Source organism: Mchenga conophoros, linkage group LG6, assembly GCF_057382185.1.
Source record: "Mchenga conophoros isolate Kocher_MC1m ecotype Shallow Benthic linkage group LG6, M_conophoros_male_GT1.1, whole genome shotgun sequence".
Classification (NCBI taxonomy): domain Eukaryota; kingdom Metazoa; phylum Chordata; class Actinopteri; order Cichliformes; family Cichlidae; genus Mchenga; species Mchenga conophoros.
The window spans coordinates 27,009,943-27,027,842 of record NC_140531.1 but is presented as its reverse complement, the minus strand read 5'-3'; the positions used below and the strand labels follow the sequence as shown (position 1 = coordinate 27,027,842).

At 39.5% G+C, this 17,900-nt stretch overlaps 2 protein-coding genes across 2 annotated transcripts; both read left to right on the top strand.

The window, feature by feature from the left end:
* Positions 1-241: 241 nt before the first annotated feature.
* LOC146572773 (ras-related protein Rab-3D-like) lies at positions 242-10,670 on the top strand. Its single transcript, XM_085277168.1, has 5 exons — positions 242-671; positions 3,460-3,693; positions 5,993-6,111; positions 9,557-9,681; positions 9,781-10,670. Exons 2-5 carry the CDS (start codon positions 3,460-3,462, stop codon positions 9,966-9,968), a joined length of 666 nt encoding a protein of 221 aa, XP_085133294.1. The 5' UTR covers positions 242-671; the 3' UTR covers positions 9,969-10,670.
* A 1,316-nt stretch (positions 10,671-11,986) lies between these two features.
* tspan34a (tetraspanin 34a) lies at positions 11,987-17,162 on the top strand. Its single transcript, XM_085277157.1, has 8 exons — positions 11,987-12,082; positions 13,172-13,253; positions 14,355-14,567; positions 15,414-15,488; positions 15,590-15,697; positions 15,896-16,033; positions 16,143-16,235; positions 16,724-17,162. The coding sequence occupies exons 2-8, from the start codon at positions 13,197-13,199 to the stop codon at positions 16,778-16,780; spliced, it is 741 nt and encodes a 246-aa protein (XP_085133283.1). The 5' UTR covers positions 11,987-12,082; positions 13,172-13,196; the 3' UTR covers positions 16,781-17,162.
* The last annotated feature ends 738 nt before the right edge of the window (positions 17,163-17,900 follow it).

Genomic DNA, 17,900 nt, shown 5'->3' with positions numbered 1-17,900 from the left:
TTTCAGTTGCATTTGACTCAAAATGATTCCTTCGTGTTTACCGAGTTTGAAAAATCTCTTCGTCTTTTTTTTCTTTGCACAAGATGGCCAAGTAATGAGAAAACAGTACCGGTATCAAGGAGCACGGCTTGTTGCTTAGCTACACTGCTCAGCTCATTATGAAATGGAGTTCGAAGATTTTCTCAACACCTTCAGCTCTCCCTCAACTTATTTATTAGTTTCCTTCGGTTGCCATCAGTGGGTGCAGATTGCCTACTATATAAAACCCCGCGATGAACAAATTGTTATCCTTTATTAATTTACATAGAAATGCAGAGGGTGAGCCAACTTTGTCTGAAAACTCCTGGAAACAAATACACCCAACTGCCAGAAATTTGCACTCAGATGTATGTTACCCTAAAACGTCAGCTTTCTTTTGTAATGTTTATTTTGAAAGTTTATACCGGAAGTGCGTGATTCATATTGGGCATGACTTGACAAGTTGCGTGTTGGACGTCCCAGTGATAGATATGCACATGCATAGTGTGGAGATCCGGGACAGGAACACCTGAGCAGGAGAGCCCGACAGACAGCAACAGCTGCAGCAGCCAGTACACACTCATCGACTTTCAGGTAGACGTGTGAACACTTCGGGAGGGAGAGAGGAGACAGACCCATAAACAACACCCGAGGTAATTTGCATTCACTCACAGTTGTATGCAAAGGCAGACGGGGGCTGTTAAATGTCATCAGGTTTGTAGCTGAGCTGCCGTATGGTAAGGCGGTGTAGGCAACTTAGACTCTTAGTTAGTTAAAGGCTACAAGTGTCATCGGTGGCTTCAGAATATGAACTTTGTTCGTGGTTAATCGGGCTAATTTGTACACAGATATTTGGATTCGGTGTCAACAAGTGGGGCAATGAAGTGTCCCGTGAAACAGCTGCTCTCGTGCACTGCATTGACTGACTAAAGCAGTTACAAACCAGGCGTCAGATGCTCTGAAGTCAAATATTGAATGTGCATTAATGAGAGTTGACATGTTTTCCCAAGCTAAAGTAAATACACGACCCTACACACACACACACACATACTTCAGTGTGTGCCAGGTACTTTCATGCTGATGTAGGCGCATGCGCGGATATTGATGTTCTGCTGAGTGTGTACAGCAGCATGCCGCTCAGCCCCTCTTTTATGATCTTGGAAGCTGTAATGCTGAGCTGGTCTCCAGAGACTTCTCAGCAGCCAAGGAGGAGCAGGACTCAACCCCTGAGAGAAGAGGAGGGGGGTGGGGGTGGAGGAGAAAGAGAGGGAGAAGGGGGGGTAGATAGATGAATGTAGATGGATTGATGCCGAGTGATGGAGGAAGGAGAGAGTTAAGAGTGGGAGGGAAGCTGGCTGGCCGGATGATGACAGGAGGGATGCATAGATGGATGAATATGTGAGGAGAGAAGGAAGATAAATGAGAGTAAGGAGTGTGTTTGTGTGTGCATGTAAGTAGTAGTGTCACTGGGTGAATGAATGACCAGATGGGTGATAGATAAAATACACAAGCGGGGGAGAATCTATTGCCCCCTTCCCACCGCTCAGTCTCTACCGATCCTATACGTTTTTAACATGTGTTCTTGTGACAAATGGATGGAGAGAGCAGGAGGTGACCGGTCCAGGGAAGAAAAAGAGTAAGGAGCACGCCCTGGCTGTGATTCATAGCACAGTGATAAGCGCTAAGAGGAATCAGGGAGGAAGACGGACCATTTTTAAAATAACACTTCCATTTACCAACATCAGCATCTGCCCAGCTCTTAGTGTGGATGGATTTCAGACGTCTGAGTGTTAACCTGAATTCTCAAATAGCTGATATTTATCACTGTGACACCACAGCTGATATACTGGTAATCCTGGATTTTGCGAAAGCCAGTGCTATTCTTAACTTTAGTATTCCCCCTCCTTTTTTGTTTTCAGTTGCCATCTTTTGTTTTTTAATTCAAACAAACATTAAACCTCCAATATTAACATTTAAGGGAAACTAACATGAGCTCATACATTAGCTAATCATCTAACATTGAAAGGATTAACCAGTACATTTGACTATGTTCAATTATAGGAATGTATCTGCATTGCCTTTGTCTAAAAATTCCTTATTTAAAATTTATTTGCAATGGGCATTTGATTGTGTAGATGACGTGTCTGACATCGGCATCGACGTTCCCTACCATGGTCACATGTTCCTGTCTTTGCTATAAGACATCATTGCGCAATATATTGATATATATTGATATAATATATTGAGATTACTGGCAAGTCAGACTCTGTTAGATTATTTTTGTATGCATTAAAGCCAAGCAGTTATGTGACTGATTAAAAACAGGAACTAGTAGATACTATCCTGTTTCTTCCTGTACATGTATGCATTTACCAGCAGTTGACCCAGTGCAGCACCCTGAGCCTGCAATTATGTAATTGTCCTTAACTGCCTTACAGCCACACCTATTCTGTGTTGTTCTTGTACTTGTGTTATTTTTGTGTGGCAGTTGAACAGGTGTAAGGTACACCTGTTCAATTGCTCATTAATGCAAATATCTAATCAACCAATCGCATGGCAACTCAGTACGTTTAGGCATATAGACGTGATCAAGATGAGCTGCTGCGGTGCATGGCATGCATTGCAATTGGGAAGAAAGGTGACTTTAAATGTTGCATTACTGCTGGTGCCAGATGAGCTGGTCTGAGCATCTCAGAAACTGCTGATCTACTGGGACTGCACAGCCATGTCTAGGGTTTACTTAGATTGGCCACTCCTGTCAGCCAAGAACAGGAAAAATGAGGGTATAGTTCACCCGGGTTCACCAAAATTGGAAAGTAGAAGATTGAAAAAAAAAAAAGTTGCCTGGCCTGATGAGTCACAGCAGAAATCGATTGCAAGATCAGCATGGATCCATCTTACCTTATAGCAGTTCAGGCTGGTGGTGCTGTGATGGTGTGGGGGATATTTTCTTGGCACACTTTGAGCTCTTAGTCACAACTGAGCATTGTTTAAAGACCACAGCCCATCTCAGTATTGTTGTCGACCACGTCTATCCCTTTATGACCATCGTGTACCCATCTTCTGATGAAATATTTCCAGCACCTTGTTGAATCTGTGCAAAAAAGAATTAAGGGAATTCTAAAGGCAAAAATTGGTCCAACCCATTGTTGGCATGGCATACCTAATAAAGTGGTCAGTGAGTATATGTAGGATTACCAGCCACAGGTAACTGGCAGAACTTGTCCCTTTTTAGGCATTTTAAGGGACAGCAATCAACAACAGACACTACAGAAAACCAAAATGTACACACACAACCACTACAAATTGCTGCAAACAATATTTAATACAAGAAGCACAAAAGACAACATTTATCAACAACAACAAAAAAGAAAGATGCTTTATAGCCCATCTCAGTGATCACACATGTGCCTCTCCTTTTTGTCTGTCGTCATTTGATAGATGGCTTTAGCCAGAGATCCAGGAGCGGCTCACGAGCAGAGAGATCCAGCCGACCAAAACTTTGACTACATGTTCAAGCTGCTGATCATCGGCAACAGCAGCGTGGGAAAGACCTCATTCCTCTTCCGATATGCAGATGACTCATTCACTTCAGCATTTGTCAGCACGGTGGGCATCGACTTCAAAGTCAAGACCATCTACAGGAACAACAAGCGGGTCAAGCTACAGATCTGGGTGAGATTGGGCATGAGATAGAGCCTCTGCACTGCGAGGTAGTATTTTTAAGAAGTCCTTAGGATCGAAAACCCCCTAAACCCTCTAAGCAAAGGATTTATTTTCTCTCATCCGCTGTTTTTTTTTTTTCTTTATTTCTTTCTTTTGTACTTCTTTACCTGGTATTTGACCTCCATTAACAGGGCAAGAGGAGAGGCGGTTTAGGCCACTGGGAGCACAATAGCAGCTTATACACTAGTGTAATTATGTCTTCAGTCCTCATGATTAAAATAATAGTTTGTGGCGTTTTGCTGAAGTACTAACCAAGACGTTTTTTTTTTTAATCTGAAGACGTGGAATAATAGACACTAATTTTACTTCGGGGGGGTTTCCAACCAAAGAAAAACACCTGTTTTTTCTTCCTGCTTTCAAACTGTTTGTCACCACATGCACATAGTTATAATGATTAGGGCAAGAACAAGGTTTGTTGACTCACTGAAAGATGTTTATTCATTGCAGCAGCCAAGAACTAAAAGCTCACTGGCAGTGTTGCAGTTTGACCAAATGTAATCTTAATCAAGCTGTCACACAAAACCTATCCGTTTTTTGTTGTTCTTGTTTTAACTACTCTGACTGTGATAGATGTCTGGGATGCTCCTAGAGGCACTTAATGTAGAGGTAGCTCCATTTGAACATAACTGAGATCTTAAAAGTCCCTAATAATTTCCACTTGAATGCTCAGGAAGATTTTTACTCCGGTCTCCCCACACCGGAGTAAAAATCTACTGTACAGAGAACAGCTTTGACACACAATATATCAACAAAATTGACTATAAAATGCTCCAGTCTCTTTAAAGTCGGAGTGGTAATTTATGTGGGGTCGTTACCTGTGGCAAAGAGGTTTTAAAATACATCTTCAACCAAAGGAGGGGCCAAATGAATAGAGCTTTTCAAAGTCTTGTTACACAACATGGAGTGTTTATCCTCTTCCCATTCCCTGATTTGCCCTCTTACATGCTGCAGCCTGTCATGGATGTGAACTAATTTCTCACTCTCTGGAGTTAATAACAGTTGATGTTTAACATTGTCCCCAGACGGCGGGGTTCATGAAAGATGCATGGGTTTGAGCTGCAGGAGCCGAATGTGCTTACCGCGCAGACTGACACCCAGGACAGATCTATTACTGAATGTTAGCGGAAGGCGAGGACTCACCCACAGTACTCCTGTTAGATGAAAGTAATGCATCTTTTTTGAAGTTAATGTATTCAGCGGGCCGTGCCTTCTCGGCTGCGCTTTACAATGATCCAGCTGCACACTTTCACACAAGGAAGGTGCCAAGTGAAATGATGAACCAGTAGTATAAAAGATAACCATATTAAAATTCAGATAAATAACAGTAAAAGTTTTATTACCGATGCATTAACAAGCAAGCAGATTTTTAACGTCCCAGCTGGTTGACTTGAGGTTTTATATTCAGGAAAGACACGCAGTATATTGGTTGTGAAAATGTTTTGTTATGAGCCCTTCACTTTAGAATCGGGGTTATTGGCTGCTGAGGGACTTAATGGGATTTCTTAGGACCATTAAAATAAGCGCAGCTACATGTGACATAAATTGTAGGTTGCTGACAAGCCCAGGAATGTGTACAATTAGAGTCAGTGGTGTTAATGAGGTCCATAGCAGCTACTGGCATCACATTACATGGGAGAAAGTTTAAAGAAGTTAGTTTCAAAGTCTTAGTTTTCTTACTGCAGTTTCAAAGAATCCACAGGAGTGTTACATTTGTTACTTTAAGGTTTTTCCCAAGGCAACATGAAGAGGAAAAATACCATCTGGAGATGTAGGCAAGACCTGAGAGTGTGTCCTAGTGTGCTTCCAGGGTGTGGCAGCATCAACATTTTAAAAGTGAGGGGTTATTCTATTCTAAGAAAGTTCATGATTGACCTTTGCTTTTGGTAAATGGTAAATGGCCTGTAGTTGTATAGCGCTTTACTTAGTCCCTATGGACCCCCAAAGTGCTTTACACTACATTCAGTCATCCAGCCATTCACACACACATTCACACACTGGTGATGGCAAGCTACATTTTCTGCAGAGTTAACCATTCGTTTACTTTTGCTCCCCTGTCATGTTTTCATTTTGCAAACAACTTTCAGTGTTTTAAGTGTTTTTTTTTTAAGCTTTCATGTTGCTTTTGAGAAATTTGTTGCATGTGGTGAAATTGAATTTCAGTAGGGTTGTTGTTTCTTCATTTTTTTGTGTGATTTCTGGAGTTGGGCCAGTAAAAATAATTCATCCACCATTCAATGTGTGTTTACAGGACACAGCTGGGCAGGAGCGCTACCGGACTATCACCACAGCTTACTACAGAGGAGCCATGGGATTTCTGCTCATGTACGATATCACGAGCCAGGAGTCGTTCTGTGCTGTTCAGGACTGGTGGGTAGATGAAGCATATAATTAATGCAGAATAGGCATGTGTGTTTTCCAGTGGCTGAAGGCATTTTTCCAAGGCATGTGTTTTTTGGGGGGGGGGGGGTTTCACTGGTCTAAAAAGTGATACCTGCACAGAAGTGCCTTAAACTTGCTTTCTTTCTAATGGCTAGCAGAGGTGACACTTTGGTTGCAAAAAAACGCTGTGGTTGTGTTGAGGTTTTACAGACCCGTGAACACCAGCCACGTCTAGGCCTCAGTCACACAGGCCTAGGGACCAGTTCACGACCATCTGGCAACCAGCAATGGTGAAGAAAAATGGGATATTCCCTGGTTGTGAGTGGTTGCTGAATGTGATGGCAGTGACAGGGAAAATGTTAATTCATCCCACTCATGCTGCGCTACAGACTGGTCAGTAACCCCCATGGCAACTAGCTGTTGCTAGGGAAAATGTTTATTCCTCAATTAGTAAAATCTCCTTGCTTTGGTTGCTGAAATTTTGCTGCAGTCTTAGTTTTAATGCAAGTGGCAGATTTGTCTACAAAGCCTGTCCAGCTATCCTCTAGGGAAACTGAAAAGTGCAACATGAACCAGAATTGAAGACCCGTTTGCCTTCAAAGTAAAAGATTTGTTCTTCTAGAAACATGCTGGCTGCAGAGCAGAGACACAACCTCTACTTTGACGTTGGGCTGGTAGACAAACACGAAAAACTACAGGAAAAAAAAAAAACAGCGATAACTAGGAGGTTTTTGGTGCAGCACTTTCTTTGTATCTGATTCCTTCCAGCCAGCAAATTCCATGAATCATTGCCAAGCAGTTAAGGAATACACATTTTTCCCTAACAAGTGGTTGCAGACAACTCTTGAGCAATGTGTGCATGACGACACGAAAGAAACCTCAATAGAAATTTGTGGGCAAATGGCCCATGGTTTCCTTACTTTGTGACTTCAGTAAGCTCTTTCCTGAGGAGTGTATGGTCTCAGTCACTACTTTTAAGTCCTTTTGAATTTAGTGAATTTCATTATATTAATGACGGCCCTCATTAAGGTCCACAAGGACAAAAAAACACAATATGCTTTAGGGCATCCACTGTGTAGATGTGCAGGTGTGTCCATAGGCTCTGCAGTTAGATCTGTCTTTTGATCGTGACATTTAGTTTAAAAGGCTGTGATGGTGAAAACATCAGAAAGGGAACTTTTCAATGTCGCCATGGATACATTCATCTTATCATTTTCTTCAACTGTTTGTTGTTTTTTTTGGATCACTTGGAGAAAATTAAAAAAAGCAGCACTCTTGTTCACAAGAATAGATGCTGCATTAAAAAATTGGATATAACAATGTGTTTAATTAAAGAAAATACACATAATGTTCCACTGTATAACCTGTAGAAACAAAAGGACAGTATATCAATTGACACAACCAACAGTCCTCCTGAAAATGGACACCACGGGAAACATTAAAATATTAATTTAATCCGTCAGTTACTGATCAGTGTATGTTTTCTAAGTACAATTTGAAAATCAACGCCCTTTAAATTAATATGGTGGAGTAAAAAGTCAACATTTGCCTCTAGAATTCTGGGGTAACTGAAGGTGTGTGTGTGTGTGTGTGTGTGTGTGTGTGTGTGTGTGTGTGTGTGTGTGTGTGTGTGTGTGTGTGTGTGTGTGTGTGTGTGTGTGTGTGTGTGTGTGTGTGTGTGTGTGTGTGTTATAATTACTGTTACTTTATGTTATCATTACCAGTGCTCTAGTCGAAGACTTCAGATACAAAAGACTTGAAACACGACTTTCATCAAAAGTGAGAAAATGATATCAGGTGAAAGCTCTCAGTCTGTTTTCAATAATCAGATGCTTTTGCTTCAGACTTCTCTAAATCCCACTCTGAGCTTCTTCCAACGGTCTTCTTTTGCAAAAATCTGTAAATGCTGCTTCACTTTGTCAGCAAAGCTAATTGTGTTCGCAGCATCACCAATCAGGGGATGAGATCATGTGACATTCAAACAGGTTAAGTCTCATTTATCTTAATCCGGGTTGCCAGCTTGCACTACTTGGGCTCTTAGCTGACTTGACATGACAGCAGTGCACTGTTTTTAATGGATATTTCTGTTTATTTATTCATTTATATATTGCACTGACATTTTGTGCCATACAGTTTCAGTTTATTCAGTCTTTCATTTTGAATACTGCTTTCATCATTTGTGATGTTTTCACTTGCATCCTTAGGGATTTTATTCAGTGATTAATAACCTTTTCATTCTAATTAAAGTGAACTTACTGAACCTTCTTTGCACCTTCTTTGCATCTCATTTCATCCAGCAACAGCCAGTAGCTTCCATGAATCACTGCCGAGCAGTTAAGGAATACACATTTTTCCCTAGCAACCAGTGGTTGCAGACAACTCTTGACCAATGAATCCTCAGAAAAATCTGTGCGAAAATGGCTCTTGGTTCCCTTTGGTTTGCTTTGTAACTTCAGTAACCTCTGCCCTTAGGAGTGTATGGTTTCAAGTCCTTATAAATTCAGTGAATTTCATTATATTAATGACGGCCCTCATTAAGGTCCACGAGGACAAAAAAGGCACAGTATGCTTTGGGCATCCACTGTGTAGATGTGCAGGTGTGTCCATAGGTTTTGCAATTAGATCTGTCTTTTGACCATGATGTTTAGTTTACAAAGGCTATGATGTTGAAAACATTCAGTGCGCTTCAGAAAGGGAATTTCTCAGTGTCGCCATGGATACGTTCATCTTATGGCTTTTCTCTAAAAGACTGTTTTTGGGGGGGGCGGGGGGGTTCCGTCTTTGACCTGGAAACGATCAAAAAAATCAACACATATAGCAACAGGTTGACAATAATACTACAAATAATGTCAAAGGAGCATTATCATTCTGCTGTGTTATATTAAAGAAATGCAATGTTCCACTGCATAACCTGTAGAAATGAAAAGGAAACCAATCGATAGGCGCAATAAACAGTCCTCCTAATAACATACACATCCGGAAACGTTTGAATTTTGGACTCTAGTGAAAGCTCTCATTTGATGATCAAATCCTTTTAGCAAAAATCTCTTAATGCCACTTCCCTTTGTCAGCAGAGCCTATTGTGTTCACAGCAACACCAATGAGAAGACGAGATCATGTGACATTCAAACAGGTTTAGTCTCATTTGTCAGTGTGTTGATATTGTTATCATAATCCTGTTTGCCATCTTGCACTACTTGGTGTCTTAACTTCCTTATTTATTCGTCTATACAGTGTGCTATCATTTTGTGCCATGCATCTTCAGTGATCTCCTTCAGTGATTAATAACCTTTTCATTGCCATTAAAGTGAACTTGAATGCTAGAAATCAGAAGAGACTCAACTTTGGTTCATTGTTGTGATGGACTGAGGGTCTCTGTAGGTGATATACAGTAGAGTTGTGAACATGGTTTGGATTTTTTGGTTTTTCTCAGGGCAACACAAATCAAGACTTACTCGTGGGACAACGCTCAGGTGGTGCTGGTGGCCAATAAGCTGGATTTGGAAGATGACAGGCAGGTGCCGACTGAAGATGGCAAAAGACTGGCCAAAGAGCTCGGTCAGTACGCGCTGGTGTTTATCAGCATGAAAACACGTGAACAAAACATTATTTAATAATCACTCATAAGCTCTTTATCTCTCTCTGCTCTCTCGCCAGGCTTCCATTTCTTCGAGGCCAGTGCCAAAGATAACATCAACGTGAAGCAGGTCTTTGATAAGCTGGTGGACGTCATCTGCGAGAAGATGAACGAGAGCGTCAACGGTGATGCCAATCCGGCAACCAATCACAAGGGAGATGGCCTGAAGGACACACCCAACAGCAGTCGGGGTGGCTGTGCATGCTGATTACTGATTGTAAAACCTGATAAAACAGGTTTAATAATTAAATATAGGTGCCCACACTTACACAGATGACCAGAATTGCCCCTAAATCTTTCATTGTGATTGTACTTTACCAAATGTTACTGCAGTGCAATCATGGATGCCTGGCGTTCAGTTTCTTTCTTTTTTTTTTTATATTTCTTTTTGTTCCTGGTTTTCTTGACTCGGTGGTGATTCAAGGATCGTCTTTGTAATCCCAATGTAACTGTTACACTAAGATGCCAAAGAGCTCCACTGAGCAGCCTTTTCTCTTTATCGTTTCCTGTTCACACAGTGCAGTGAACAGCACCTGTTGCAGGTCAGGATGTGAAAGAAAGCCATGTGCCAGACTGAAATTGCATGGGGAATCACCCCGATTGACTTGTGTCATGCTACCCCCTAGTGGGCGTCGCACAAAACTGCATCACTGTGACTTCTGTTGAAATTGCCTGTTGTAAACCAAATGAGCAAGAAGGTACAGTACAAAGTCTAACATATTTGAAAGCTGAGATCACACACGCCTGATAGCCCTGCGTGAGTTCCAGTTAATAAACCACATTTTTTTGTTGGATGTTTTATAGGAATATAATCATCTGTTGTGTTTAAGTAATGTATTTGTTTTTTCTTTTTATACATTTAATTATTAATGTTAGTCCAAAGTTAAAATAAAGTTGAAATTAAAAGAAAGGAATATGTATGTTATGTCTGTTGGCCTCATTTGTATGAAAACATTTCATGTATAGTTTTGTAATTTGTTTTTAAATGGATGAGTCATTGCTTGGAAAGACAGTTTTCTCCAGTGAATTATCAGAAAGGAGATAAAACACTGTGAGTGGCCGGCACACTTTTGTGTTACTGTGTTATAGACATTTAATTGGTGTAGTTTTGCTTAGGTGGTATTAGAACAAATTGCCCATAGGTGTGAATGTGAGCGCGAATGGATGGATGGTATTAGAACAAACACCTCTACCTGACAGAACACCTTTGGGCTGAATCATAGCACAGACTCCGGGCCGGACCTTCTCAGGGTTCACTTCTGGAAGAATGGTCAAAAATTCCCATAGATACACTAACTAACCCTTACGGAATTATATTAAGCCCTATGGATTAAGAATTGGATGTCACTCAAGTTCATATGCAGATGATCAAATACTTTTGGCAATATAGCGTATGTGCTTCAAAGGTAGCTTTTAATGCATGAAGGGTAAATTTTGCGCACTGATATTTTAAAGCTATTATACAAAAGAAATGTCATTTTGAGGGAGCCGGGAAGGAACCAGTGCTGAATCAGATTAAGTACTTCCTAATGATCCATGAAGTTAATAATAAAACATTCCCAGAAGTTTCCATGCAGTGTTGAAATCATTCACTAATCAATAGCACGACAAATCAATAAAGTCATAAATATTATCGTAAAAATGTTCCACGAGTAAACCAGTTATCGTTTATCATGACAGTTTTAATTGTTCAATGACATCACACTGGACTTCCTACTGTGTTTTAATAGTGAACCTTTTACTTTGACCATGACCTGCATTGATTTGATCACCATGGTTTCTTTGATTGGACTGATCACCAAGAAAGATCTTATTGTGTAGAGCACAATTGTGATTGTGTGAGTCGTGTTTGTTATGAAAAACCTGGATTATTAATTGAATTTTAAATTAGTATTTTTTTCAGCCCTTGATGAGTTGCAAGAAAACAATGAAACCAGGAAGTTTTGGAAAACATGCTTCCCAGATACCCTTGTATAGGAGCTTGTGACTGAATTACGTCACCTGAGAAAATATCTCTTGTCAGATTAAATTGCTTTATATGATGTTGTTGTCTGATTTTTTTTGTCTTCGTGACATTTGGTCATAAAAACGTATCTCAATGTCATGGAAAGTTGTGAAATGTGATTGAAAATAACTTTGAACCCTGTGTGTGTGTGTGTGTGTGTGTGTGTGTGTGTGTGTGTGTGTCTGTCCTATGGTGGGCGTGTTGGTCATGGGGTTGTGCGACCTGTGAGAACTTAAATGGGCAGTCCAAATCGTCGATGCACAGACACTCCTCGCTGATCAGACCTCAGCGGACACGCACACCTCAGTACAACACAGGTATAGTTGCTTTCTTCACTTTTTAATTCAAACTCCACAACTACACTGCTATTAATCTTCCTTAATCTAAAGCTCATCCGGATGATGAATGGTTTGTTCTGTAATCAAAGGATTTTATTAACATTAGGCAAGTTGTAGTGACATGATTACTATTCCTTAGCAATATCCAAGTGTTATTATTGTGTATAAAAACAGGTACAAAAAACAAAAAAAACCATCAAACTGAGTTATTTAGCTGCTGCATTTCTATTAAAAGTGTTGGTGCAGAAACATCTTTTCTTCTTAGAGTTTAAGTAATTTATTCCCCTCTTCTGTGGCTGCTCGAGTATGTATTCAGAAATTAACATGGAGGTGTTATAAGGGAACTTTATTGCCTCATGGAAACAAGGTTGCAGCTGCAAAGTAGGTCCAATTGATTGCTGTTGTCAAAGCTGCAATAAGGAAGAACATGACAGTCACTATAAAACGGAGTTTATTTCTCTGATACCAGGAACAGGCATGTTAGGTTGTGCAAGTTAATGGACAAGGGGTTGTGTGTGCCTCTTTTATGGCACTCCTGTGCTACCTAAACTGTGAAACCACTAACCTGATAAGGTACCTCAGCTGTAATATTTCAGCACACTTGCAGTTCAAAGCTAGAGGAAGCTATTTTTTTTTACCTCAACTCAACCAAATACAGACTTTAATGCAAGGAAAAAAGAAGCAAGCATATCACCCAGCTGAGGTGCCTAGATTAGGATGATTTAAATAACTAGCAGCAAAATGAATAAAAAATAACATGTAGACTTGGGCAATGGTTCAACCGAAACTGCATGACGTCAGCATGGAACGATTGGTATATTTAAAGAAGATTACGACCCCCCACTCTTTTGCTGCCAGCTACTTTGGTTAATGTTTAACCCAAGCGAATGCCGAGTGACCCATGTTGGCCACTGCTTGTGTTGTCTGCCTCTTGCTACTGATTTGAATTTCAGCAGTAAAAGAAAAGTTCCCCATGTTAAATGCTGAAAAAGAATAATTGTAATTACACTAGATAAGTTGTTTTCACCTGAACTGACATAATTTTTTTTGTTCTTGTTTCTTCAACAGAGTGAAAAAACAGAAATCAGCCAAAATGTGTTGTTCCGGCTTTCTCAAAATTATGATGTTCATCTTCAATGGCGGCATCTTTGTAAGTTGGAAAAAAGAGAGAACTTCTGTTTGTCTGCATCTCTTCAACAGCTTGGTTTCACATCCTACACCAGACTACAAAGAAGACTTTACAGAGAGTAGTGAATCAAAAAAGGCCAAACCATTTCATTTGGCTGTATGAATTATTCTCTTTTATAGGTAGTCTCAATAAGACGTACATTTTAGCCCACTTTCTCTGTTCAGATATGGCTTTAAGTCAGAGTTTTCGATAATGTGAATATTTGCTTTTCCCCATAAATCAGATTAGATGAACATTACCACTGAACATTATGTCTATTTAATGTAAGGTCGAAGAGAAAAGATGGTCTGCTTAGCCTTAGCTAACTAACTTACAACATAACACCAATTATCGCTACAGTGCTCCCGCTCAATGCAAACATGTCACATTCAGGTCGAATATTTTCAGTGAGCATTAACTGACAGGAGCGCTGATCTGTGGATTGCCCTCCATGCTCGGAAACAATTTTTCCTCCACTATCACAGTTTTTCATCACCATAACAGTTTCATCAATCTTTTTTTATGATTACTTTGTGCGCATGCAGAAAAATTACAGCTCCCATTACTTCTATTGTAACAGTGTCACTTCTTACATTGTCATTTTATTTTACTGATGTTGCTAGAATGAACGAACTCATTTCCAGAGTATTTTTCTTTATGTCTGTGTAATTTATCAGTCACCCCGATCAAGCGTAAAAAGAGGCAACTGGAAGTCTTGAGTAGTTTTCAGTAGATTGAGTAGTTTTAGGTGAAATGTCTTTGCAAACCTAAAGAAATCCAGTTGCCAACTTTTCTTCTTACGTATGTTGTTCCCTATTTTTGTCTTTTTCCTTCGGATTTTCAGTGATATCAGAAAATTAATTTAATATGTAGTAAGAAACTGTTTTTCTTAAAATGTTGACAGCTATAAATAAATACAATTTATTTTGCCACTGTTACTTATTAAAAAAGTTAGTGCAGTTCATATCATTCACGTTCAGTTTTTTAGTTTAATTTCCCATTAGCATTCCATGTTTTAATCGTCTGCTTACATTATCTTACAGTTTTTTTCTTTCTCTCCTTTCTTTCTTCATAAACCTGCAGTTAGCAGGTGCCGTCATTCTGGGTGTGGGAATTTGGGTGCAGGTGGACAGGAGTTCCTTTCTGGATATACTGGATGAGGTGGAAGACTCCTCCTCCTTATCACAACTGGCAAACGTCAGCTACCTGCTCATCGCCGTGGGTGCTGTACTAGTTCTGATTGGCTTCCTGGGCTGCTGCGGTGCCATCAGGGAGAGCAAGTGCATGCTGCTGACGGTGAGCAAAGTTTGGAATAAAAATAAATGAATAAAACATTTGTAAAAAAAAGAAAGAAAGAAAGAACAGCAGATATGGTCTTCTGTGTCTGTAATAGTAGGATAATAAAGTTTGCAACTTTGCCCAAATCAATAAAATATAACATGGCACCAAAGTCTTTCCTTGAGATGACAATTTCAGTTTACAACTGGGGAGTAGAGAGAATTATATTTAAGTCAGCTGAGTCAGAAAAATGTTTAAAAGAAGTGTTTAGTATTTCCTTTTGCCATTCATTTAAAGACGTGTGTCCTCACACATGATGTGACCAAATACTGACACATCAGTAAATTTCTTCTTCGTGTGCTATCGATACATTTGAAAACAGGTGCAGGTGCTCTTGAAAGATTCTTCAACAGTCTGACTTACCAGAGCCAGCACTTTATGACTGCTGACGCTAGTTCTTGTCAAATTAATGAGGCTAAAGGCAATATGATAGATGTGAGTGGATAAAGAAGACAAAACTCGTCGTGTACAAATGGCAGTTAGTGTGGAAAGGCATATCCAACAGCCAATTAATGTACTGCACACAAAAAAACAAACACTGCAGGAAATAAATGTGTTTTAGGGCTGGGTTTGCTGTTACACTGACTTAGAAATGCACAGTAAATAGCCATCTTGAAAACTTTACCGTATTAATGGACATGTACTGTATAGTGACTTAAGATTGTGATTCTTCTGTAGCTACTCTTTAGCTTCATATTTGAGCAGGTACTTTCTTGTAACTATACATCTGTTTCTCCACTGACACCTTAAGAGTATGCTGTTAAGAATGTTTTACAGTATGCTTTTTCGTTTTCCCCCTTTTAGTTCTTCAGTATTGTTTTGATTATCTTCCTCATCGAGGTTGCAGGAGCCATTGTGCTCTTTGTCTTCAAAGATGTGGTAAGTAGCTCTGAAGAGCAAAATCTGGCAAGAGCTGCCAATGGTCAGATTTAGAAACTAAAAAGCATGATAACGTGCTACTGTCTGTCTGTGTCTCTCAGGCTGGTGAGCTTCTTCAGGAACTGGAGAAAAACGTCCAAAAGAGCATTAAAAACAACTATGGAAAGGAAAACCAGCTGACTTCTGTCTGGGACAACACAATGAAAGAGGTACTGTACCCATTTATTTATTTAAGAGAAAGGTTTGTGATCTATCTGCACATGGAGGTTTATTTGATCAAAATTTTAAGACTAACATTTTGAATTACTTCACATTTTACACATTAATCAAACTTGTAGTCGTAATTTTGTTCTGTTGTTATGGTAATTAAAAACTTGTTGCATTAACAGTTTTTTGCTCTCTTCTAGCTTAAATGCTGTGGATACAGGAACTACACAGATTTTACAGACTCGCCTTTTAACATTAACGGTGCTCTCTATCCAGCCCCATGCTGTAATTCAACCATCAGTGCTGAGAAATGCAATGAAAATAAAGCGCAACGTTCGGTATGAGACCAGCCTACATTTGGATGCATGTCAGCAACAGAATGAATCCAATGTACAGTGCACAGCAGTGTTTCCCATCCTCAGCTAAAAACATTTGTTTTGCTTTTAGAACATCGATGGCTGCTTTGACAAACTGCTGCAGCTGATAGAGGACAACGCTCTGGTCATTGCAGGTGTGGCAATGGGGATCGCTGCTCTCGAGGTATCGTTCACGTTCGTCATCCATCAGTTATATACTGCATGCTAGTTATTATCTATTGTGTATATTTTTATCTTCAATTTCTTTATGGCCATATATCTTACATATACTTATAAATGATACTAGATGACACAGTGTGTGTGTCTTTTTTCTGGGTGATTCATTTTAATTTTATTACTGTGAAACAACATATTTAAAAAAAAGTTAATTTTCATACTGATTTGACTCTTGAAGTAAGGGGAAATAGTTTCAGCCCAAATGAACACCTTATTTATTTTTGAATAAAATAAACAGTTCAGTTAACATCCCATAATTTGACTCAACCTTACCTTATAAATGGCATGACAGTTGCAGCAAAGTCCACAGCTTGTTCAGCAATTTGCATCTTACAGAGTACAGAATATGACACAGAATTTGTCCACATTGTAACTTGTATCTCATCTCAGATCACTGTAGTTAGATCTAATGTTGATTAACTGTTGTCTTTGCAGATCGCTGCCATGGTGGTTTCAATGGTTCTCTACTGCAAGGCTGGAAAAGATCGATAATTCAACTTTGGAGAAATTTTGCTAAGCGGTTTTGTCTGTGGAAAGTTTTCTAGTATTTGATTCAAAGCAGATTTTCAGCTGAACATTGAATGCTCTGCCTCTTCTGGTTTTTAAAGCTTTCATACAAAGATAGAGGAAAAGCTAGTAACATCTTTTTACTTTTAAAACGATGTATCTGTACACACTTATACTGTGATTTATTTATGTTTGTGTGAGGGTCTCCTGCTGTATGTGCTGATACACTTGAAATGATGCACAGTGCAGAGAACTCTGGTTTCTTTGTGTCAGTGGTTTACAGTCACTAAATTAATGTTATGAGTTTATTTTTTTATGTATGATCACTTCTAAATAATAAAAAGAACAAACTGAACTTGTGCCATAATTGATTGTAGTTTACTTGAATTTTTTATCTTACTTTACAACTTTTTAGGTACACCTTCTCAGTTGTTTGATAAGTCGAATATGAATCACATGATAGTAACTCTGTGAATTTCGGCATATGCACATGGTCAAGACGACCTGCTGAAGTTCAAATTGAGCATCAAAATACGGAAGAAAAGTAATTTAAGTGACTCTGAACATGGCATAGCTGTTGGTGCCAGACAGGCTTGTCAATTTTCCCACACAACCGTCTCTAGTGTTTACAATTAATGGTCCAGAAATTAGAAAATATCCAGTGAGCAACAGTTTTCTGGCTGAAACAGTAACTCAAATAACCACTTTTTACAACCAAAAATGCAGAAGAGCATCTCTAAACAGAAAACATGTGGAACCTTGAAGCAGATGGGTGACGTCAGCAGAAAGCCACACTTGTCAGCCAAGAACAGGAAACTGAAACTGCAATTTTCTGACTAAAATTCTGATGGGTCTCAATCTCTTTTTTTTTTTTTTTTTTTTTTTAATAAATAGGACAGGGGGAATGAATGAGAGAGAGAGGGGGAGAGAAAGAAAGAAAACCAAAGGGGAGAAGAGACGGTGAGAAGGGGGGGGAAGAGAGAGAAAAAAAAAACCTCCTGGGTCACCTGTATGGAGGAAAAAAAAAAAAAAAAAACAAACAGAGGAGACAGCAAACAACAAAGAGCAACATAATAATAGAGAAAACAAAGCACCATCACAATAA

Coding starts and splice junctions, on each gene's coding strand:
- LOC146572773 (XM_085277168.1), top strand. CDS start 3,460: ATGGCTTTAGCCAGAGATCCAGGAGCGGCTCACGAGCAGAGAGATCCA. Junction 3,694..5,992: donor GGGTCAAGCTACAGATCTGG/GTGAGATTGGGC, acceptor GTGTGTTTACAG/GACACAGCTGGGCAGGAGCG. Junction 9,682..9,780: donor AAGACTGGCCAAAGAGCTCG/GTCAGTACGCGC, acceptor CTCTCTCGCCAG/GCTTCCATTTCTTCGAGGCC.
- tspan34a (XM_085277157.1), top strand. CDS start 13,197: ATGTGTTGTTCCGGCTTTCTCAAAATTATGATGTTCATCTTCAATGGC. Junction 15,698..15,895: donor GGGACAACACAATGAAAGAG/GTACTGTACCCA, acceptor GCTCTCTTCTAG/CTTAAATGCTGTGGATACAG. Junction 16,034..16,142: donor AAAATAAAGCGCAACGTTCG/GTATGAGACCAG, acceptor TTTTGCTTTTAG/AACATCGATGGCTGCTTTGA.